General features: G+C 50.8%; 8 protein-coding genes across 8 annotated transcripts; 4 read left to right on the forward strand and 4 right to left on the reverse strand.

Annotated features, from left to right (window-relative positions):
* Nucleotides 1-477: 477 nt before the first annotated feature.
* N7468_007638 (SDA1 family protein) lies at nucleotides 478-2,958 on the reverse strand (the record flags this gene model as incomplete). Its single annotated transcript, XM_058476934.1, has 4 exons — nucleotides 478-2,356; nucleotides 2,419-2,706; nucleotides 2,783-2,818; nucleotides 2,912-2,958. 4 exons carry the CDS (start codon nucleotides 2,956-2,958, stop codon nucleotides 478-480), a joined length of 2,250 nt encoding a protein of 749 aa, XP_058329824.1.
* Nucleotides 2,959-3,445: 487 nt separating this feature from the next.
* Nucleotides 3,446-4,492, reverse strand: N7468_007639 (40S ribosomal protein uS7; the record flags this gene model as incomplete). Its single annotated transcript, XM_058476935.1, has 5 exons — nucleotides 3,446-3,547; nucleotides 3,610-3,825; nucleotides 3,890-4,073; nucleotides 4,305-4,331; nucleotides 4,386-4,492. The coding sequence occupies 5 exons, from the start codon at nucleotides 4,490-4,492 to the stop codon at nucleotides 3,446-3,448; spliced, it is 636 nt and encodes a 211-aa protein (XP_058329825.1).
* Nucleotides 4,493-5,332: 840 nt separating this feature from the next.
* On the forward strand, nucleotides 5,333-11,388 carry N7468_007640 (putative AMP binding domain protein; the record flags this gene model as incomplete). The annotated part of the gene is made up of 7 exons (XM_058476936.1): nucleotides 5,333-5,392; nucleotides 5,455-5,477; nucleotides 5,614-8,003; nucleotides 8,044-9,426; nucleotides 9,477-9,686; nucleotides 9,741-10,316; nucleotides 10,403-11,388. The coding sequence occupies 7 exons, from the start codon at nucleotides 5,333-5,335 to the stop codon at nucleotides 11,386-11,388; spliced, it is 5,628 nt and encodes a 1,875-aa protein (XP_058329826.1).
* A 1,240-nt stretch (nucleotides 11,389-12,628) lies between these two features.
* On the forward strand, nucleotides 12,629-14,619 carry N7468_007641 (sulfatase family protein; the record flags this gene model as incomplete). The annotated part of the gene is made up of 7 exons (XM_058476937.1): nucleotides 12,629-12,763; nucleotides 12,825-12,867; nucleotides 12,989-13,287; nucleotides 13,344-13,731; nucleotides 13,784-14,001; nucleotides 14,057-14,215; nucleotides 14,266-14,619. The coding sequence occupies 7 exons, from the start codon at nucleotides 12,629-12,631 to the stop codon at nucleotides 14,617-14,619; spliced, it is 1,596 nt and encodes a 531-aa protein (XP_058329827.1).
* A 286-nt stretch (nucleotides 14,620-14,905) lies between these two features.
* Nucleotides 14,906-17,085, reverse strand: N7468_007642 (2-isopropylmalate synthase; the record flags this gene model as incomplete). Its single annotated transcript, XM_058476938.1, has 5 exons — nucleotides 14,906-15,088; nucleotides 15,141-15,871; nucleotides 15,925-16,771; nucleotides 16,849-16,993; nucleotides 17,078-17,085. The coding sequence occupies 5 exons, from the start codon at nucleotides 17,083-17,085 to the stop codon at nucleotides 14,906-14,908; spliced, it is 1,914 nt and encodes a 637-aa protein (XP_058329828.1).
* Nucleotides 17,086-18,215: 1,130 nt separating this feature from the next.
* N7468_007643 (threonine--tRNA ligase MST1) lies at nucleotides 18,216-19,646 on the reverse strand (the record flags this gene model as incomplete). Its single annotated transcript, XM_058476939.1, has 1 exon — nucleotides 18,216-19,646. One exon carries the CDS (start codon nucleotides 19,644-19,646, stop codon nucleotides 18,216-18,218), a length of 1,431 nt encoding a protein of 476 aa, XP_058329829.1.
* Nucleotides 19,647-20,001: 355 nt separating this feature from the next.
* N7468_007644 (uncharacterized protein) lies at nucleotides 20,002-21,504 on the forward strand (the record flags this gene model as incomplete). The annotated part of the gene is made up of 1 exon (XM_058476940.1): nucleotides 20,002-21,504. One exon carries the CDS (start codon nucleotides 20,002-20,004, stop codon nucleotides 21,502-21,504), a length of 1,503 nt encoding a protein of 500 aa, XP_058329830.1.
* Nucleotides 21,505-22,088: 584 nt separating this feature from the next.
* On the forward strand, nucleotides 22,089-22,292 carry N7468_007645 (uncharacterized protein; the record flags this gene model as incomplete). Its single annotated transcript, XM_058476941.1, has 1 exon — nucleotides 22,089-22,292. The coding sequence occupies one exon, from the start codon at nucleotides 22,089-22,091 to the stop codon at nucleotides 22,290-22,292; it is 204 nt and encodes a 67-aa protein (XP_058329831.1).
* Nucleotides 22,293-22,318: the final 26 nt, after the last annotated feature.

Here is a 22,318-nt window from a genome sequence, read left to right on the forward strand (position 1 = left end):
TTGAATGTTTCAGATTAGAACCCGTTATACATACTCTTAACATCATGCACAGCCGCTGCTTCATTTCCAGCCACGATTTCCGACTAAACCGGAGCCTGTGAGTACTCCCATGGCCGATGGTACTACCACTACTACCATGTTAATACCGATATTCACTTTGATAAAACTGAACTCGATCACAAGCCCTTGGAAGACGTATAGTTGCGAACACTTTGGCAGCTCGAAGATGCTGTTAGGAAAGACCTAGGTAAGGTCCTCGATAGATTGGACTTGAAGCATTTGGAGAACTCGGAAGTAGATGCTCGCGGAACTGATCAATTAGGGACAAACTAAGATGACTGGCAAGTTGGAAGACCATTGAAAGATGGAACGCCTTATTTTTTTTTATAGACTCAAAAGCATCATGTCGACGTTCTGAGGGTGTATATACCCAGGTACCACTAGTACCTACATTGGAAAATGGTCTTAGTATCTCAACTAATTACCAATGTTTCCTCTCTTGCCACCCCGCTTCGAACGATCGTGATGGGCTTTCAGCACAGCCCGAGTTTCCACCAGACTTCGCTTATTCTTGCTTTTTGCTTTCCCCAAGGTCATCAAGAAGTTCTTCCGACGAGCCTTCTCCTTGTTGGTAGTACTTTTGCCCTGCTCTTGCTTGCGCTCGCGGCGCTTTGCCTCCTTGCTCTTGTGCTCAGACCGATCAAGCTTACCCTCGCGAGCATGAGCAATTCTCTCCTCACGAGTGGCCTTACCAGCAGATAGGGCTGCCAGACCTTCGATTTCCTCTGCCGTCAAGGGGTCATCATTGTGGCGGGCAGAAGCGGGCTGCCCAGCACGGCGAGACTTGCCAGAGACGGCAGCATCGACGGATGCCTGAGCTCGGAGCTCGGCGAGCTTTGCCAAATCAGCAGGAGTGAGGATACGGGTAGTCGCAAGTTTGGAAAAGGCGGTCTCCGCCGACGGCTCTGAAGGGGTGGCACTCTTTGCCTTGGCCTCCTCCTCGTCTGACTTAGCCTTCTTAGCAGGCCGGTTCTTGCCTTCGTCCTCCGAGTCGCTGATATCAATTTCAGCGTCACTTTGAACGTTAATCCAGTCGCCAGAATCGTCACTGTCTTCGTCGTCTTCGACGTTCCAGGCATCCCAGTTGTTCTCGTCTTCGTCTTCATCATCCTCTGCGTCGGATGGCAGGCCCTTCTCCTCTCGTCTCTTCCGGCGCTCTTCTTCCTTCCATTTCTCCAAAAGTTCCAATCCCTCGATACCTCCCACTTCTTGTTCACCAAATCGTCTTTTCTCCTTATCACCGGCGCGGAGGCTCATGGCAGCCTCCTTGCCACGGTCACGTTTCTTGAGCATGGACGCTCCGACATCACGGTAAAGACTCAGAAGACCCTTTGAAGCCATCATGACACCCTTATCTTTGCTCTTCTTGTACATGACTAGATCTTGCAACAAGGTTTCATTCATGGCCAAAGGCTGTCTTGCACAGACCTCTCGAATAGCGTTCAGACCTGCTGTTGCCACTTGTCCGGCAGAGGCTTCCGAAACGAACTCGTTCGCGATCTTTTGAATCAGAGGCTCGAGAACGTCTGGAGGAACCAAGTCGTGAGTGGCTTGTGCCAAAGAAGCCAAGAACGAAGTGACTGATGGCTGACGAGGCGTCAAGAACTTTTGGAAGTACGAATAGAGCGACATGATATGCAACTTATGCAGACCGACCAACCGTGACACCAACTGCAGAACCAGGAGTTTCTGCTCTAGATTGAGCTTTGACCTGGAATTTTGCAGATGCTTGGAAAATAAGTTCTCCGCGAATCCTTGTGGATCGTGCAGCAGATGCAACGCAGAGAAGTTGAGCGCATGCGGCTGGTGCTTCTTACGCTCTTTCTTCTTGTGTGCTGCCATGGCCTTTTCAGCCAGTCGAGACTTCTTCTTGGTCTTCTTGTTAATACCAAGTTGATGCTTGACTCTACCGATATCAACAGCCTCTTCGTCACTGCTCTCATCCTCTGCCTCTTCACGCTCCTTATCTCCACCCAGGAAGAAGCGGACACCACCCACAATGACCTTCTCTTTTTCCGATAAACTGGCCTCCTTCATGACTTCAACGGCCTTTGCATCGGTCCAGATTTGGCGTTTCCATAGTTCTCGAGTGATCTTAATTGCCCACAGAGGCTTGGAAGATGTGCGGTCCGACGTGACAAGATTGAAAAGCACGGTTTGCATAGTTCGATTCAATTTGTGATTCGTAGACTTTGCGTTAGACGAGCGTATATCAGACAATATTTTTTGGAACAATAAAGCGCGCAGAGTTTTGCTTGGAGTGGAGATAAGGATTGGGAAGAGAGTGTGTAAGAGCCTGGAATCGTCCGGATTAGAATTACTGAAGGGGTGTTTTTTTGGCCAGCGAGGAAGACAAACGTTGAAGAGTCAATAATTTCCTTTTTGCGGAGGAGCACCAGGCTCCCAACCAGCTTCTCTCGTAATTCAGGTTCCAGCACCAGGTGGTGCTGGATTAACATATCAATCAACTGCTGGGGGAAATCCTTCAGGATATCAGGATAGCAATCGGCAACATGAGACATAAAGTCAATCAGGTCGCGAAGCGAAATGATACCGGTGTCAGTGGCAGAAGTGGGCGCTGCCATGAAAATTTCTCGATGCGATTCATACTGATAATGCTGGGCGCGAAAGTCTTCAATGTAGGATCTGAGCAATAACAGACGTTCGTTAGCAAAGCCTATGCCTGATACGAGTAAGCCGTCGAGGAGGTAGGAGTGCTGACTTAGGATCCCGGCGGATTTTATGCTGCAAATTGGGCCTGGTGAAAGTCAGTATACAGACGGCAAATGCGTTGGAGCCGATGGACTATGCTTCGGTCGCAAAGTCCAGATGCCGAAGAGGGGGTGCTCACAAGTCGGCCTCAACCTTTTCCAAGGCTCCAAGCTTTCTCTTGACCATTTTTGAGGGAGAAAAGTGGTAGGGAAAGGGTGGTGGTGGAGGAGGCTGGAGATTGTAAGTCCGCCGAACTTTTTTTTTCCCCCTTCCCTATCGATAAGCGCGCCCCCCAATTAGGAACCAGACACGCTGCAAACTAAATTACTGCGTAAAGGGCATAGCCTTATATCAAAAAGTTGGTCGATTTGGAACTACAAATTACTAGGCGTTTGAGAATATACATGTCTCTTGCGGCTGACGTGGGAATAAAATTTTTTTCGTATTGAAAATTGGCCATTAATGACCAGAGGACTTCATGATCGCATCCGACTACTTGGAGAAAAGTCATCCCATCGCGTTCCTTTTTTTGAGTCTGCTCCCTCCTGTGCTGTTTCAATTTAATGTACAGCCACGCAGATGCATGCAAATCATCTGAATCCCGGTATAACCTCCCGTCCACTCCAGATTCCGTAAACACAGGACCACACGGAGAACATTCCAAAAACACCCTTTACCGGTTGGACTTGGCAACACGCTCGAGCTCATCCTTCTTCTTGATGGCGTAGGAGTTGGAGCTACCCTTGGCAGCGTTGATCAGCTCCTCAGCAAGGCACTAGAATACGTGTTAGAATATAGGGTCTGTGGAGAAGGGGGTTGTTTTGGGGTGAAAAGTACCTCAGAGATGGACTTGATGTTGCGGAAAGAGGCCTCGCGAGCACCAATGGTGAGCAGGGCAATGGACTGGTTGATGCGGCGGAGGGGAGAAACATCGACAGCCTGGCGACGGACGGTACCCTGGGAACCGATACGGGTGGAGTCCTCACGAGGACCGCAGTTGACAATGGCATCAACGGCGACCTGGAGAGGGTTCTGGTCGGTCATGACGTGAATCTGTCAAGTCTCAGCTAAAAACTGTGCTGGATGGGGCTGGGCCTTGGGACACGGGTATACATACGATCTCGAAAGCGTGAGCGACAATGCGGACAGCCATGAGCTTCTTTCCGCTGTTGCGGCCGTTCATCATGAGCGAGTTGGTGAGACGCTCGATGATGGGGCACTGAGCCTTGCGGAAACGCTTGGCGGCATAGCGACCGGCAGTGTGGGAAATGTAGACCGGGGAGCGGATCTGAACGTAGTCGCTAAATGAGAAAGTTAGCCTTCTGATTCCTCCTTCCAATAAAAAACCCCCTCCTACGCCGTTATCGGTTGTGCGTGTTGTTGTCATGTTGTCTCAAGTCGAATTGCGGATATCCTTTCCCCCAGCGATTTTCGAAAATTTGCGGACGAATCCTCCAACCAATTTGACCCCATTTTCGACATCGCACAACCAAATAACATACTAACGCATCGGAATAACGGGTGGCACTCACGTCAGAGAGATGTCGCGGACCTCGACACTGGAAAGCTGTTAGCGATCTTGAATTGGATATATTGAGAATGGCGAGAATTACTCTTCGTAGCTCCACTTGTTGAAAAGCAGGACGGAGCCCTGGTTAGCCAGGACATCCTTGGGAAGAGCCTGGAAGGAGGCGACCTCGACGTCCCCGTTGTCGGACATTTTGGCTGTGCTGGAGGGTTGGCGTTGGGATGATGGTTCTTCAAGACGTCCTGGAGGTGAAGGGAAAGTGCGTGGCTCGCTAAGCCCTCTGTGGAGCCCTCGCAAGGTCACATGGTTAGGGCAGAATCCACCTAGGTCACGTGCCTCGGGATAAATTTCATGCCTCAGGTGACAATTTGTGGTGCTTCGGATATCTGCTGATGGGATGTTCCCACTTATTATAGAAGTATAGTGTTGGAAGATCTACTTAGGGTCTTGCAGTCTTTTTACCCCCTGTACATCACAATTACACCTCCCCCACCCACATTCTTCCAAAAGGGTTTAATTAGCTGTGATCTCTTCAAATAGATCTATGGTATGGTTTTCCATTGCCTTAGTCCAGTCTAGCCATATGGGCCCTGAGAAAAAAAACTTCGACAAATGTTCCGGTTCACCAAGTAGTAAAAGCTCAAAGCGCTTGCTCATCCCCATGGAAGTATTCTTATCCAAGGAGTAGCGCCAACCCAGTATACAAATTGCTTGCATTGGACTTTGCGCACAAGACCAAGTAGCGAATGTCTCAGTTCTCGGTTGTTAGTCTGACCGCCCTGGAAGTGACTGAATGTTCTAGTTGCCGACGCAGAGCCCAACATTGTAACTCAGGGCGCCTTGTTCCTATTATCATTCCTAGCCCGATCAACTCCCAGGTGTATCATCGCATTGCTTCATTTATTCGTCAATTCTCGTCAATTCCGCCAAAGCAACTCGAGCAGATACTTGCGATGTTCGTGATTGACTCTTGTTAGACTTCCCCCGCGTTGTTGATCCACTTCCTCGGATTGAGGTTCTTTCTCTCTAAGAATGGCGGAAGATTCGCCGGAAATTCAGGCCGCATTGCGGGATCTGGACCGGGAATTCGAGGTATGCATACCCTCTATACGACCTGCCCTGGCCCCGGCGCTGATTCTCGATGTGTTAAACAGGAGGGCGATATCACCCAGAAAGGGTAAGCATGCCCACATACCACCGAGAATCCCGCATCGAACTGCTCGCCTGAGACGAGTATAACACAATGCATATTACCACCCACTTAAATCGTTCATATGGGATATAGGAAATGTACAAAGCTAATCCTATTCAAGGTACCAAAAGCGACGCACCCTCCTACTGTCGCAATACTTCGGCCCTAATAAACCACTCGAGGTGGTCAACCCCTCCGCGAATAACGATGAGCCACCGGCAGGCTTGCGCGCAGCTCCTCCAGCTATCCTGAGTGTCCGACCACCGACAGCAGACTCATCACACCCCAGCGTCAGGTCTCCAAACCCTCCCAGTAGGTACTCCAGCAGGGAAGGCGGAGGGCTTATGTACAACCATGATGAGAGCATGCATCCACACAAATCGTCTCCGGCTCCTGGTGATGGCTATGACAGGGACAATCTAGGAGCAGGGCAGGTGCATGATCGGATGCCGTCCGGCTCTTCGTATGATTCGCTTTTTCTTCCAAGACCTATGCCCCCGGGATCGCAGGGTCCAGATGGCTCGAGGACAGCGACTTTGCTGAGCCAGAACTACGCTTTCAACCCTGATGTTCAGCCAGAGTATCAGCAAGAGTACCAACACGATTACCAGCAGGAGTACCAACCTGAGTACCCAGATGATAGCATGGGTGCATATGACCCGAATTCTGCCGGAGTCACGCGACAATCGACCATGCTTGACTCGCAACAGGGATTCTTCTCTGACTTTGCCGGCCAACACGAGGATTACCGTGATAGCTATGGGGGTGGATACCATCGTTACTCCCAGTCAGGAGAGGCTTTCTCGCCTACCGTAAACATGGTGCCTCCTCTTATACCCTCCTCAGAACTGTCCCACGGACCAGCTATTGAGCACCTATTGCCTCTTGAACCTCGTGATATTCCTTTTTCGGTGAACGACCCGCATGATAAGAACATCTCGATGTCAAATTTCGATAACCTTCCTGCTGTCCTGCGCCATCGTGCGCGAGTCCATGCGAAGCAGCCCGCATACTGGGTTTTGGATCAGAAGGGCAAAGAGCTTGCCTCTATCACATGGGATAAGTTAGCTAGTCGCGCCGAGAAGGTTGCGCAGGTAATCCGTGACAAGAGCAATTTGTACCGTGGCGATAGAGTGGCCCTCATCTACCGTGATACTGAAATCATTGAATTCGCTGTCGCACTTTTCGGCTGCTTCATTGCAGGCGTGGTGGCGGTTCCCATTAACAGCTTGGATGATTACCAGACTCTGAACCTGGTCCTCACTTCTACACAAGCCCACCTGGCCTTGACGACGGAAAACAATCTGAAGGGATTCCAACGCGACATAACAGCCCAGAAACTTAGCTGGCCTCGAGGTGTTGAGTGGTGGAAGACTAATGAGTTTGGGAGCTTTCACCCAAAGAAGAAAGATGATACTCCTCCACTCGTCGTTCCGGATCTGGCTTACATTGAATTCGCCCGCGCACCGACAGGTGATATACGAGGTGTTGTAATGAGCCACCGCACAATTATGCACCAGATGGCTTGTATCAGTGCCATCATTTCTACGATCCCTTGCGACAGCAGATACTCGACGAAGGGCGAGACGATTGTCAGTTATCTCGATCCTAGGCAGGGAATTGGTATGATCTTGGGTGTCCTGTTAACAGTTTACGGTGGCCACACAACTGTCTGGCATGAAGATCGCGCCGTCGAGACGCCTGGTCTATATGCTCATCTTATCACGAAGTACCGGGCAACGGTCATGGCTGCAGACTACTCTGGATTGAAGATCTCCGCCTATAACTATCAGCAAGACCCCATGGCCACGCGGCATTTCAAGAAGAATGCCGAGCCAAATTTCAGCAGCGTAAAAATATGTTTAATCGACACCTTGACCTCCGACCCTGAATTCCATGAAATCCTTGCTGATAGATGGCTGCGACCTATGAGGAACCCTCGAGCCCGAGAAATTGTTGCACCGATGCTTTGCTTGCCCGAACATGGGGGCATGGTCATCAGTATGCGCGATTGGCTCGGTGGTGAGGAGCGAATGGGATGCTCTTTGACTCACGAGATGGATCCACGTAACAAGAAGGATGATGATTCTTCTGATGACGAGAAAGAAAAGTCAGAAGCGAACACTGGCTTTGGTAGCAGTCTTCTCGGCGGTGGCTCCCGGAAATCAGCACCCAAGCAAAGCGCAAAGCACGACCTGAGTGAAGTCCTTCTCGACAAAGAGGCATTGAAGAGCAATGAGGTTGTTGTATTGGCCATGGGCGAAGACGCTAGGAAATATGCTAGCAGTATGCCCCATGCCGTCCGTGTGGGTGCCTTCGGCTATCCTCTTCCGGACGCAACTCTTGCCGTCGTCGATCCTGAGACGAATCTTCTATGTACACCTAATGTCATTGGCGAGATTTGGGTGGATTCTCCCTCTCTCTCTGGTGGATTCTGGGCGCTGCCGAAACATACAGAGGCTATCTTCCACGCCAGACCTTATAAGTTTGAAGATCCTGAACCCGACACCCGTACTTGTCGAACCGGAATTTCTGCGTACCGGCTTACTAGGATGCATCATCGAGGGCAAAATATTCGTCTTGGGCCTGTATGAGGACAGACTTCGACAAAAGGTTGAATGGGTCGAGCATGGCCAAGAGATTGCTGAGCACCGATATTTCTTCGTGCAACACCTAGTTGTGAGCTTGTTGAAGAAGGTACCAAAGATTCACGACTGCACTGCGTTCGACGTGTTTGTCAACGATGAACATTTGCCTGTCATCGTTCTGGAATCCTATGCTGCATCAACCGCGCCCACTGCAAATGGCGGCCCTCCGCGTCAACTCGATTCTGTTCTCCTTGACTCCCTCGCAGAGCGATGCATGGAGGTACTTTACCAGGAACACCATCTTCGCGTGTACTGTGTGCTGCTTACCGCCCCGAACACACTCCCCCGTGTGACGAAGAGTGGTCGTCTCGAGATCGGTAACATGTTGTGTCGAAAGGAGTTTGAAGCTGGTACGCTACAGGCCGTCCATGTTAAGTTTGGCGTCGAACGTTCTGTCCTGAACCTCCCGGTTGGTGTTGACCCTGAGGGTGGCATTTGGTCGCCACTTGCACTTGCCTCCAGACAAGATCTTCTCGCCTATCAAGAGAAACAATACTCCGGCGTTGACTATCGCGATGTGGTCATGGACGATCGAACCTCTACACCTCTGAGCAATTACAAATCGATTTCAGAAATTCTCCAATGGCGAGTTTCACGACAAGCCGAAGAACTGGCGTATTGCTCGATAGACGGTCGCGGCAAAGAGGGCAAGGGAATTACCTGGAAGAAGTTCGACCTCAAGGTCTCAGCGGTAGCAACTTATCTGAAGAACAAGGTCAAAGTGCGACCTGGTGATCATCTGATCTTGATGTACACCCATTCAGAAGAATACGTTTATGCTATTCACGCATGCTTCTGCTTGGGTGTTGTGGTCATTCCTATGGCCCCTATTGACCAGAATCGTATGGCTGAGGATGCCCCCGCCTTCCTCCACCTAATCAAGGACTTCAATGTGAAGGCTATCATTGTCAACACCGATGTTGACCATGTCCTGAAGCAGAAGCTTGTCTCGCAGCATATCAAGCAATCTGCTCAAGTTCTCCGTATTGGAGTTCCAGCTATCTACAACACAACCAAGCCATCGAAGCAGTCCCACAGCTGCCGCGAACTTGGTTACACCGTCAAAGACACCTGGCTCCAAGGAAATGCACCAGCTTTGGTCTGGACTTACTGGACTCCTGATCAACGACGAATCTCTGTTCAGATTGGCCACGACACCATTCTTGGAATGTGTAAGGTGCAGAAGGAGACTTGTCAAATGACAAGCTCTCGACCAGTCCTTGGCAGTGTGCGCAGTACGTTGGGACTTGGCTTTCTCCACACCTGCTTACTGGGTATCTATGTTGGTAAGCTCCCATCAGACTTCCTTACGCCAAATTCATGCTAACCTTCTCAGGTGCACCCACGTACCTTGTTTCGCCCGTCGACTTTGCTGCAAACCCAATGACTTTGTTCGTGACATTATCACGGTATAAGATCAAGGACACATACGCCACTGCCCAAATGTTAGACCATGCCATGTCCACCATGGCGGCCAAGGGATTCCAGCTCCAAGAACTCAAGAACTTGATGATCTCAGCGGATGGGCGTCCCAGAAATGATATCTGTGAGTCATCCGTTATGGCCATTTTTCAACACTAGCTGACATAGTCCCCCACAGACCAAAAGACGCGCCTGCACTTCGCTTCTGCTGCTCTGGACCGCACTGCGATTAATGTGTCTTACTCCCATGTTCTCAACCCAATGATCGCGACGAGGTCTTACATGTGCATTGAGCCAATTGAGTTGGCTCTGGATATTCGAAGCCTTCGTCGTGGCCTCATCTATCCCGTCGACCCAGATACAGACCCCACTGCTCTAGTTCTCCAAGATTCTGGAATGGTTCCCGTCAACACTCAGATTGCAATTGTTAACCCCGAGACCTGCACGCTCTCACAGGTTGGTGAGTATGGTGAGATCTGGGTTCAATCAGATGCTTGTGCCCAGGGGTTTTATAGGTCGAAGCAAGAATTCGATGCCGAGAGAATGAATGGCAGAGTGGTCGACGGAGATCCGACTGTTCCTTACGTCCGGACGGGAGACTTGGGTTTTCTTCACACAGTAACGCGACCTATTGGCCATGGCGGACAACCCGTTGAGATGCAGGTTCTCTTTGTTCTTGGGGGTATTGGCGAGACCTTTGAAGTCAATGGCCTCAACCACTTCCCTATGGATATCGAGAACTCTGTTGAAAAGTGTCATCGGAACATAGTTCCTGGAGGATGGTAAGATAACCACCCACCCCCCAAATGCCTGACATGCTCCTATATTGACTCATTATAGTGCCATCTTCCAAGCGGGGGGGTTTAATCGTCTGCGTCGTTGAAGTCACTAGAAAGTCGTTCCTGGCCTCCCTGGTGCCCGTCATTGTGGATGTCATCCTGAATGAGCACCAGGTGGTTGCTGATATAGTTGCTTTTGTGTCCCATGGTGATTTCCCACGCTCCCGTCTCAGTGAGAAACAGCGTGGAAAGGTTCTAGGCTCTTGGGTGTCGCGTAAACTGCGAACACTGGCTCAATTCAGCATCCGCGACCTAGGCAACAGTCCATTTGGAGACATGCAGCTGGCGCAGCAACGTCGTGCCAGCCGAAGCTCTAAACCTGGAAGCATCATGGGCAACAGCACCCGTCTATCTACAATGCACGATGGTGATGTCCCACCTGTCCCATCTTCCCCTGGCCTCTCTCCCGGACTCACACCTGGAGCCGTTACCCTCGAGGACACGGTGACACCTCAGCCTGAAGGCTCGTCCCCTGCCCCTGTCGATCTCCAGAAGACACCCTTGTCACAGGTCCCGCCGAGGAAAAAGCTCCCTGAGCTTGATACCGGCACTGACCGCACAGTCTCCAAGACTCCAGTCCCTGAGCCGCTTTCTGCCGTACCGTACATCCAAGAGCCACAATCGGCCACTTTTGTGACCGAGGATGATGACCATGACTACCACGAGCCAGGTCACGAAGAGCCCACATCGGCTCAAAGCCGAGATTTCCGATTTAGTTTCGAAATGACAAGCACGCCACTCGACAATACTCCCCTGGGCATGTCAGCTCAGCAACAGCCAGCATCTGCAGCATCGGCGTCTCATCCCGACCATGGAGAGCAGCATGGTACAGGCTTTGCAGTCACAAGCCCTTCTCATGACGACTATCGCCCTGGTACGCAGGAGAGCGGCATTATCGATGACTGGCAACGGACAGCCATCATGTACCAGTCCGCTTTAGACGATGCCGATACTCACGACACTTCCCACCACCCCCACGCAATCTAAAAGACCGCTGCAAGGATGATCGATCCTGGTCATCCACATATTGGGGCACCCTGTATATGAACCAGAAAACATATTCCAATGTACTCGCCGAGACCTTGTGAAGACCTAGAGTGCATAGAAGATCATTCTTATTTTTTACTCGCCGTGCTGTCGCTCATCGGGCCAAACGATATCTCCTGTCATCCCCCTGACTTCCACCTGTTTTGACCCACGTCTAGCGTCTTGATTGTTTTATGAATTAGTACCCCTCAGCAACTCTGTGTTCTATTCTATTTTGCATATCTAGCCTTTGACCAAAATTCATTGATACGTGGGATCAGATCGGTCTATAGACTTTAGAGTAACGCTACTACTGGTACAGCGCGATTACGTCGCGTGGTGGAAAACCGGCTTGTTTATTTCTACTAGGAGTAAAGTGGTCCCCGCTGTCCTTGGCATCTTCCCAGTAAGGGGTTATGGGGTCATCTCCCTCCCACGAAGGGAGTCAACAATGTCGTGTTAGGAGCTCAGAGCCGCATGCTCTATATCCAACGCAGTATGACTTGCACCACAGTATAAGCGACTGCCGGGTTTGGGTGGTTCAACTCACGATCTGCATGTCACCAAGGACAGCCGGAAGTTTTCGGCCTCGAGATGGCATTGCTGCACGATGACCTAGCGAGCCTGGCTTGTCCAGCAGTAATTCAGTGCGATCGACGTCAATATTGATAAACCTCTGTTTATGCACCCCGAGGCCATCAATTGTCGGCCGTGTGGTTAAGCTCCGTCTCCACCGAGGAAAAAGGCGTGATTTGGCTCCACTATCACTCACGCTTCGCATCATCCGCAACGGAAGCTCGCCATCGGCGGAACTTGCTGGGCAAGAGAATACGAAGTTTTATGCTGTCTGTCGCTTCCTCCACAGTGGGTAGCTCTGAGGACTTTGTGTTTATAGCAGCCTGTGATCATCCGCTTGGGTCTTTTTCTTTTCCGCGCACAAAGATCAGCGGACTCCCAGCGCGCATTACCCTATACTACGAACAGCAAGATCCGCTGCATCATCTCATTCGATCTTCACTTTTGCAATGCTGTGGAGAAATGAGGCAAGAAGGTCGCTGTGCTCGCCTCTTGCTCGGCAGTGTGGAAATGTCGGCTGTCGGCTTTTCCCTAGAGCTATAGCTCTCGAAGTATATAGAGAGACCGTCTGGTCCGCGATATCCCCAACGAGACTTTCCACTTCAATTTTAACGATATCGCCAAGATGAAGCTCTTGAAATATAGCATGTGGCTGGCAAGTCTTGCCGTGGCTAATGCCAAGCGGCCTAATATCCTTTTCATCTTAACTGATGACCAGGGCAAATACGTTGGAGGCATTGAAGATATGCCTAATCTACAGGTAAAGCAGGGCAGGATTGTTGCCAGATCTGATGGTATTTACATTTACTAAGAAAAAACAGTCTCAACTGGTCCAAAAAGGTGCAACCTATCCCAAGCACTACTGTAGTGTCGCCCTCTGCTGCCCCAGCAGGGCCAATATCTGGACGGGTCGCATGCCGCATAATACCAACGTGACGGATGTTAATCCCCCCCTATGGCGGATGGCCTAAGTTCGTCCAAGCAGGGTGGAACGATAATTACCTGCCCCTATGGATGCAGGACGCCGGCTACGACACCTACTACGTTGGAAAACTATGGAACTCCATCACGGAAGATAACTATAACGATCCCCCTGTGCGTGGCTTCAATGGCTCGGAGATCATGCTCGACCCATACACATACCGGTACTACGAATCAGTGTTCACTCGCAACAACGGTGCGCCCGAGAGCTATGCAGGCAATTACTCCACCGACGTGATTGCTTCCAAGGCTGCCGGCTTCCTTGATGATGCTCTGAAAGGAGACCGACCTTGGATGTTAACTGTTAGTACCAATCATCCTTCTAGGAGTGACCCTAGCTGCTAATATGAAACAAAAAGGTTGCGCCAAATGCCCCGCATGCCAACGGGTCTTTCGACCCATCAACTGGAGCTACTTGGTTCGGTGAACCGGAGTCTGCGCCACGCCACGCGAAGCTGTTCCCAGAAGCGCAGGCGCCTAGAGATAACAGCTTCAACACCTTGGTCAAGGGAGCCGTTAGCTGGCATGAGAACGTACCCGAATTGAATAAGACCGAGGTTGACTATATTGACTACTTCTACCGCTGCCGTCTACGTGCTTTGCAGGCTGTGGATGATCTGATCGGGGAGTTGGTTGATAAGCTCGAGAAAGCGGGAGAGCTGGACAACACGTATGTCATCTTTTCCACAGACAACGGCTACCATCTTGGCCAGCACCGTCTGCAGCCAGGAAAGAATTGTGGCTTTGGTGGGTCTCGATCTGAAAAAAGGAGCTTGTGACAACTGCTAATGGATTGTAGAAACCGACATCAACGTGCCTTTGATTATCCGTGGCCCCGGGGTGCCTCAGAACAAGACATTGGATGTGATTACAAGCCATACCGATCTAGCTCCAACTTTCTTGTCTATCGCTAATAGCACAACGAGTGGCCTGGACGGACAGATTCTTCCGGAACTGACGGCGGCTACTACCTCGAGTAACAAATCCGAGCACGTTGCTATTGAGTACTGGGGACTGGTAAGCTTTTTCGAGTTCAAAGGAGAAGAGGCTTTTGCTAACGACCATGGGTCAGGCTGTTCCAGAGGGCATCTACGGCTACAACAAACTCAGGACGGGCCCTGGAAACAGCTACGAAAACAACACGTACAAGGGCATTCGTTTGATTGCCGATGACTACAGTATCTACTACTCTGTCTGGTGCACAAACGAGAAAGAGTTCTATAACCTCAAGGTATATTGTTCTCCATGATTGAGTCCGAAATACAAGCTCACATGTTGTAGGATGATCCTCATCAGACCGTCAACTTAGCTGCCAACCCCAACCAGCATGCAAACTACAAGGTTGCAAACCGGGAATTGCCACAGATCATCAATCGCTTGGACGCTCTGATGCTAGTCCTAAAGCGTTGCTCTGGTGATCAATGCCGTGACCCATGGGGTCAACTTCACCCTAAGGGGTATGTCAAGAACCTTGCCGATGCTCTGGATCCAGGATTCGATGAGTTCTATGAGAAACAGCCCAAGGTGTCATTCTCTTCATGTGAAACATACTACACAATCGACGCCGAGGGGCCTCAGAAGTTCGATGTGTATGGAGGAGGGACAGAGAAGAAGTGGTTTGACTTTTGGGCATAAACGCGCTTCGGGGCTGACTGATGATATATGCAATACTAGCGTTCAGATGGAAAGGTCATTACATGCCCCGCTGTACATAGCTTATGATAATGATACCCTACGTTTGAATACCGCATATGAGAAATGTTTCAGCGGCAAATATCAGATGTACCTTCCACCTTTAAGCTTCGGAGGACATAAGATGTTCAATTTTCATTTGTATAAAATTTATGGAATGCATTATTTGCAGACCTGACAATATATAGCCTAGAAAGAACAAAACAGAAAAAAAAAACACTTTTATTGCTTACTGGGCCTCGGCCTGTTTAGTTAACTGCTCAAGGTTGACTTGAGGGACGTAGCCAGAGCTGACCGCAAGACCCTCGTTAGAGCCAGAAAGCTGCTCGAGCGCTTGAATATCCTCATTGGTGAGAGAGTTCGAGCGAATTGGACGGAACGGAGCAGGCGAGCCCGCCTTCGATGTAAGGAACTATAACCATGTTAGAAAAGAACGAGATGTGCATCCTGAGGAAAAGACTTACTGAGCTGGCGGCGCTGAGAAGTGCAATCAAACTGCCTTGAACAACGTCCTGATGGATACCCACGCCCCATACCTGCTGGTCGCTACCAGCGGCCGAGCAGAGAATGTAGGTTGCGGCCTTCACATCACGACCAAGACCGATAGAATGCTCCTTGTAGTCAATGACATCGAGGTCAATTCCGAGGGTGCAGAGCGCTGCTGCCAGAGCAGAAAGGGCACCAGGACCAACACCGGTGATAGCGTGCTGAAGGCTGTCGATCTCAATGATACCGGTAAACCGACGTTTCAAGTTCTTGGTGTTGAGAGCCTTGCCAGGCTCGGGGGGGGCAGGTGACTGCGAACGGTCGGTGGTGATGTTGTAATCGATCAGGTTGAAACGAGGGTTTGACTTGAGGTGGTATGCGGTTTCGAAGAGATTGACGATTTCGGAGGCGCGCAGCTCGCGGCTGAGAGCCTCGGTTTCCTTCTGGACAATCTTACTGAATTCAATCTGCAGAGCACGGGGGAGATCCAGCTCCAGGCTGCGCAGGATGACCCAGGCAGCACCGCCCTTGCCGCTTTGGGAGTTGACACGGATGACGGCCTCGTAGTTGCGGCCAATATCTTGTGGGTCAAGGGGCAGATATGGCATGACCCACTCATCATCGTCAGTCGCCTTCGCGTCCTCCCGGATCTTGAAGCCCTTCTTGATGGCATCTTGGTGAGAGCCACTGTAGGCTACCGAGACGAGGGCTAGTTTGGCGTTAGTGATGGAAAAGTAAATAGTATGTAATGAAGACACTTACAGCCGCCATAGGGCCACCTCTCGTTGACAGGAATCTTATTGCTCTCTTCAACCACCTTGATGACAGAGTTGATATCCGAGAAGTCAACATTAGGTGAAACACCTTGGGTATAAAGGTTGAGGGCGAGAGTAACCAAGTCGACATTGCCGGTACGCTCGCCATTTCCGAAGAGGGTACCCTCGACACGCTGGGCGCCGGCCATCTGAGCCAGCTCGGCGGCCGCAATAGCGCAACCCCGGTCGTTGTGGGGGTGAAGAGAGACAACAAACTTGGCGCGTTCAGTCATGTGAGTGCAGAAGTATTCAATTTGGTCGGCATAGACATTGGGGGTGGACATTTCGACTGTAGCGGGTAAGTTGAAGATGATGGGGTTCTCGGGAGTTGGTTCCCATGCAGCCTTTACAGCCTCACAGACTTCAACAGCAAAATCTGGCTCAGTGTCGGAGAAAGTCTCGGGCGAGAACTCAAACTGCCATTCTGTACCAGCGCACGAGGGGTCGTCCTTAGTGATGGAACGAGCATACTTGGTGCACTTTACGGCCATCTCGAGAGACTTCTGGCGGTCCATGTTGAAAACGATGCGACGGAAGCATGGGCTGGTTGCGAGGTAGATGTGCAGGATGGCCTTCTTAGCACCCTTCAGCGAGTCGACGGTGCGGCGAATGAGATCCTCACGGCAAGGCGAAAGGACCTGGAGCCACACATCATCTGGAGTGAGTCCGGGCTCTTCCACAAGACGGCGGGTGAAATCAAAATCCGTTTGTGAGGCGGAGGGAAATGAGACTTCGATTTCCTTGTAGCCGATCTCGACCAGCTTTTTGAAGAAGCGGTATTTTTGCTCGCCATCCTACACGATCAAAGAAACTTAGCTATCCAAGCACGGGAACGGCGCCGAGAATCAATTCGTTATTGTCAATTACTTACCATTGGGTCTGGGAGAGATTGGTTGCCATCACGCAGGTCCGTGGCCAACCAGCGAGGGGCCTTGTCGATGGTCTTGTCCGGCCATGTGCGGTTGGGAAGGTTCAAAGGCTTGAACGGCTTATATTTCTTTGAGGGATCTTTGAGCCTATTGTTCTGTCAATTGCTAGCTCTTTCGTGCGCCAACAAGCAGGTACGCGCTCAATGGGGGAAGCAGCATCTCGTGACATACATCGGCATGGTGGGCAATTAGCGGGGTATTGTGGGGGGGGGAAGTAGGTGATAAACGATAGAACAAAGATGAAGTCCAGGCTCTGTCCAGTCACGGAGAGAGAATTGATGATACAAGTGACTCTGCTCCCTTTTTAAAGGTGAAAAGGAGAACCCAATGAAGCGAATGGAATATGTGAGTCAATCGACTTGAATGACGCCCTTCGTCTTTTTTTTCGGCGCCGAAAAGCGGGCCCCCTCTACGTCACGTGCGGCGCGCCCTTTCGTGAGCCCAACTAAACACCGTGATGCATTTCATTGGTATGCCTGGTCTGGTCAACTGGCGTAGATCCTTCTTTTTGATCCTTTTTCCTGCAATTATAACCAAAACTCTGCAGATTAACCAAAACTACTCGCATCGTTTCCCATCTCCCTGAATCGCATTATGCCATCATTCCAGCAGAAAGCCCCCGACCTCGGAGACCCCCCCCCAGCTTCTGCCAGGCCCACCCCGTAGCTAGCCGAACATACTTCTGACTTTTGATTTCATGGCTCCATTTGATTGGAAGTCATTCATGATATCTGCATATTCGGGCTTGTCTATCATTTCGGACCTCCGCGGTTGAGCTTTCCATGTACCAGGGGGAGCCAATGGGACCTTGAACAATTTGAGTCAATGCTTTTCTCGCAAAATATATTCGGCCGGAACAGTATAATTCGAGTAAGCTCGAATCCGAGTATTCCTTAGTGTCTCTTATGGTTTTCCTTCCCTGTGCACGGTGTCCTTTCCAGCTGTTGTAATACCCTGATATGGCACTATCGCCGACATACCCTGTCCTCTTTCGCGATTACACTCTGTTGTTCGATCTTTCCGGTGGCCGATATTCTCACAAGCACCAAGGGCGGAGGATGTAGGATCTCCGGATTGCCCAAAGGCTCCAAGAAGAGATCCAGAGCTGGAATTTTATCGTCTCGACGATAACATCCCTTGACGGATTGGTCGCCTGAAAGGATCTGATCCCCTATACTAAGCCGCGGAGGGGGGCCTGACGCTTCGCTCTGAGGGCCGCAGGTCTGGATTCATGTGTGCAATGGTAGTTTGAATTAGTGTACATGGAGTATAGAAACATATTATACAGATGCGACCATCTTCGACTAGACTAGAGGAAGTTTTTCTCGAACTCGACCAATAATGGATGCACCTCCTCGAGCTTAAGCTTAACGGCCTTGGGGTTCTTCAGGGCACTCTCCCCTAACTGGGATTGGACCAGTTTCTGGAGTTCCTGTCCTCCAATATCAGTCTTGCTCTGTAGCTGGCCCGTGATATCAACACTGATGCCGCCATCAGCGACGTCGCGGGGGCCCAGGATAAAGATCAAGTTGTACTTCATCTGCTTGGCGCGCTGGATCTTTTTACCCAGGGTTTGAGCACTAGTGTCAAGATCCACTAAAAATGTTGGGTCGACTGACGATAACGGCCGTGGTGGCTTGCTAGTACCATCATTCGCAAGTAGTCGGAATCCAGAGAACTTCGCCGCTGCCTCTTCAGCATGCCGTAAGACAGCCTCATCCTGGTTGACTGTCAAGATTATAGCTTGCCGGGGCGACAACCAGAAAGGCCAATGCCCGCCATGCTGCTCAATGAGCAAAGCCAGAAATCGCTCGAGAGAACCAAAGATTGCCCGGTGGATTAGGATCGGCGTTGCGACCCCCGGAGTCTCAGGATTGTAATCTTCTTCTCCTTCGGCAACTTGATACTCCAAGCCAAACCGCTGGGGTAAGTTCATATCTAGCTGGATAGTCGATAGTTGATGGTATTTTCCGGCGCTATCCCGTTGCTGGATATCGATCTTGGGTCCATAAAAGGCACCGTCGCCCTCGTTCAACGTCCATTCCTGGCCGGTGCTATCAAGCGCTTCGCGTAGCTGACTTTCCGCATTATCCCACATGTCCAACGTACCAATATAATCGGATTCTGGGCGAGTGGACAATACTAATCTGTATGGGCCCAGCCCGAACGTGTTCATCGCCATTTCCACAAAACCCAGAGCCGACGCAATCTCGCCCTTGATCTGCTGTGGCCGGCAGAAGATGTGGCCATCGTCCTGGTGGAATCGCCGTACACGGGTCAGGCCGGTCAATGACCCAGATACCTCATTCCGATGGAGGGGGCTGAAGTCGGCGTAGCGCACCGGCAATTCGCGGTAGGAGTGATTCTGAGACTTGAAAAGTAGGCAATGGCCGGGACAATTCATTGGCTTCAGGCCATAGGATTCCTCTTCACCGATCTCACCACCAGATTCACCGGTCGCACCACGGCCAGTCACCTCGTACATGTCATCTTTATAGTTTTGCCAGTGGCCTGAGATCTCCCATAGTGACTTTTTGTAGATCGTTGGTGTCAAAACTTCGCGGAAGCCATACTGCAAGTACTGGGTGCGGAGGAAGTTGGTGAGTTTGTTTATAACATGTGTGCCATTTTGGGAGGAAAAGAGGAGACCCAGGGCTGTAGATGGACGAGGTGAAGAGCTCCTGAGCGGTTCCCAGAGCTCGGTGGTCGGTCGGAGGTATGGCAGGTTCGGGTTTGCCATTGGCGGCATCAGCGCATGAGCAGCGGCGATTTATGGAGGTCGAAAACCATTGGGGCCTTAGGAGAAGTCGGCGCTGGTGTGTGATCAGTTGCACGAGAACTCGCGGTCGTAGTCGGGTGACTGGGCGCATGGTTGGTTGTTTCGATTATTTTTGTGCCGATCGCGAACTTGGACTCCCTTAGTTTTCCCCACCGCTTTGCAACAGCACGCGTATTGTTGCTAATTTACCCCACGCTTCGAGCTCACATACCGGATTCTGGTATTGACCCTGATATCTAAGAGTCACGTACCCATAACCGCTGTTAGACGACCAACGAACCTTGTTTATACTCCACACGGATATGTTCACGACGCCATGTCAGCGGAGCCTCCTCGTACCCCGGATCGCGCCGTGCTAAGTGAATCGTGGGTCCTGGCATCGACTGCATCAATCAAGAATGACAGCCCTCAAACTCCTCCAAATCAGAATGCGACAGCCGATGTGCTGGATGGAGAAAGACCTTCGTCAGAACCAGCTTCCCCAAGCCCTCGGCCAAACCCCGCGCAAACAAAACGCGATAAGCCAGTCCACCAGTCTACACAATCCTTGTCGGCCTCCTCATGGACTATGGCTGGGCCTGAGCTAGTGATGCCGTCTATAGGTGAAGTCTCTATCTCAGAGGCATCCTGGGTCGCCCCAGCCATCCAGCAGGCCCAAGCTTCTCGATCTGTGAGGAAACGCCGCAAGCCACCAGCACCCGAGGAGACCTCGCAAAAAGGCAGGCAGACCGGTGGTGGGAAGGAAACTTTTGAGGTCAACCCTCATCAGAAAAAGAGGCCCAGAAGGCTAGCCCAAAGGGTAACATCTCTTTATCGCGTGAATGACAAGCTCGTTCGGACAACCATTAATGGGCTTTTAATCGCCATAATCCTTCACCTGATAGCTTTACCAGAAGTCGTCTACCAATTTCAAGATGCATGTCACATCCCTGCTATCAAATATCTATACCCTGATAGCTGCGTACAGCTGCCCACACGCCCTCTCTCGCATAACCTCCTATATCCCTCCAACCAGATAATCTCACCCGAAGACACTATTATCACATCTCAACAAGGTCTCGAATCAATATTTGAACATGCTATCCAGACCCTTGTCCCTTTATCTCACCTGCTCAGAGAGAGTGAAACCATGCTAGCCGAGCTCCAGGACCAACTTCGGTCTACTTTCCCAGAAGCTCGCCACGCATTGGATCTCGAATTTCAGGGAGGCAACCAAGCCCTGATCACCGCATCCTGGGAATTTGACTCATTACGCGCAGATCTTCGATCTGCCGTAGAGAGTCTCATGGCATCGCCCCCTACTTACGAGCAGAGTGGCTCACCCCCATCCATCGCACGAGATACAAGGGTTGCTGCCCAGATTCGCCGGCGCGCAGAGTATCTCGACCGGCTCCGCTCTCAAATCCGCTCCAAGGCTGACTCCCTGAATGCCCGCTTCAGCACTCTGGATGACCATCTCGAGGCGGTGGATGGGATCGTCGCTCGGGAGGAGCGCCGGGGCTCCATGATAGGTTCCACTCCTGCTGGTGGCATCCAGGCTGGATCCGCTGGTATTAATGCCGTGTTGAGCTCTTTGTCCAACTATGCCAGTTTGGGATCTGGTCTGTGGTCGAAATCGACAGAGGACTCTTCTGCTTCTGGGGCGCGCTCTGCTGCTTCCGATCCTCCAATCCGGGGGCCCGGGAATTCACGGCCGGTCACAACACTTGCGTTGCTGAGGATTGCAGCAACAAATCACCGGCCTATTGCGGACTCTGTGTTGCGTTTGTCTAGACAATTGAGAGATGCGCATGGTTCGCGTTCAGCGTCTGTGTGGTGAAGCATAGCACATGACTCAGGTAAACGGGACGCCACGATCTGCTTATGCTGGACAGAAAGCAGAACTTTGGCGCTTCTCATCGAATTTGGCCAGTGGTGTCAGGTGAGTCTCTTGTATGGGAATTTGGGGATTTTAATGTGACTACGATAAGCTATGAACGGCATCCTATTACGCATGATTGAATATGTGGAGTTAATTGATTTTCTTTCAACAATGCTACTCTGCTTACAAGATGATGTCTTTAGTAAATATAGATGAGAAAGCCCCGGAGTTTTCTAATGACTGGTGACCAAATTGTTTGTAGTAACTATATGTTATTTTGGAGCAAATCTCCATGTAGACACTTGACTGAAGGAATCCTGAAATTCATAAAGCAAATGCAAACAAAATTTTTATGGAAATATCCGTGGAATATTGACCGGGAGATTCCGTGGGAAAGACTGCGTAACCTTGTGTTAGGCCATATAAGGAGCTCCTCTTTTCACATTCTCCGCAAGATTTCGCCAGAACCAGAGTCCCTGTGATCAAATTTCCAGCTTTGGAATCCTTCGGTCAGCAAAGGGGAGCTTCAGTCCCCATTCATTATGCCTCGCTTTCAAGTTCCAGAGTCGCCAGAGCCACCGGAGCTGCTGCAGCCACCAGAGCCCCCAGAGCAACAGGGGCTTCTAGAGCAACCGTCTCGATACCTACTGCGGTCACAACGATCGCCATCTGAGAGGGTCGCTAAGCTGAGAGTTCCAGATCGCGGAGCTCCAAAAGAGCATGAGAGAAAGGCTCACAGGGACTGATGAGCAGCTCCTATCGCAGATATCAA

Source organism: Penicillium chermesinum, assembly GCF_028974085.1.
Source record: "Penicillium chermesinum strain IBT 19713 chromosome Unknown utg000005l:1.0-4115287.0:1.0-4118363.0, whole genome shotgun sequence".
NCBI lineage: Eukaryota > Fungi > Ascomycota > Eurotiomycetes > Eurotiales > Aspergillaceae > Penicillium > Penicillium chermesinum.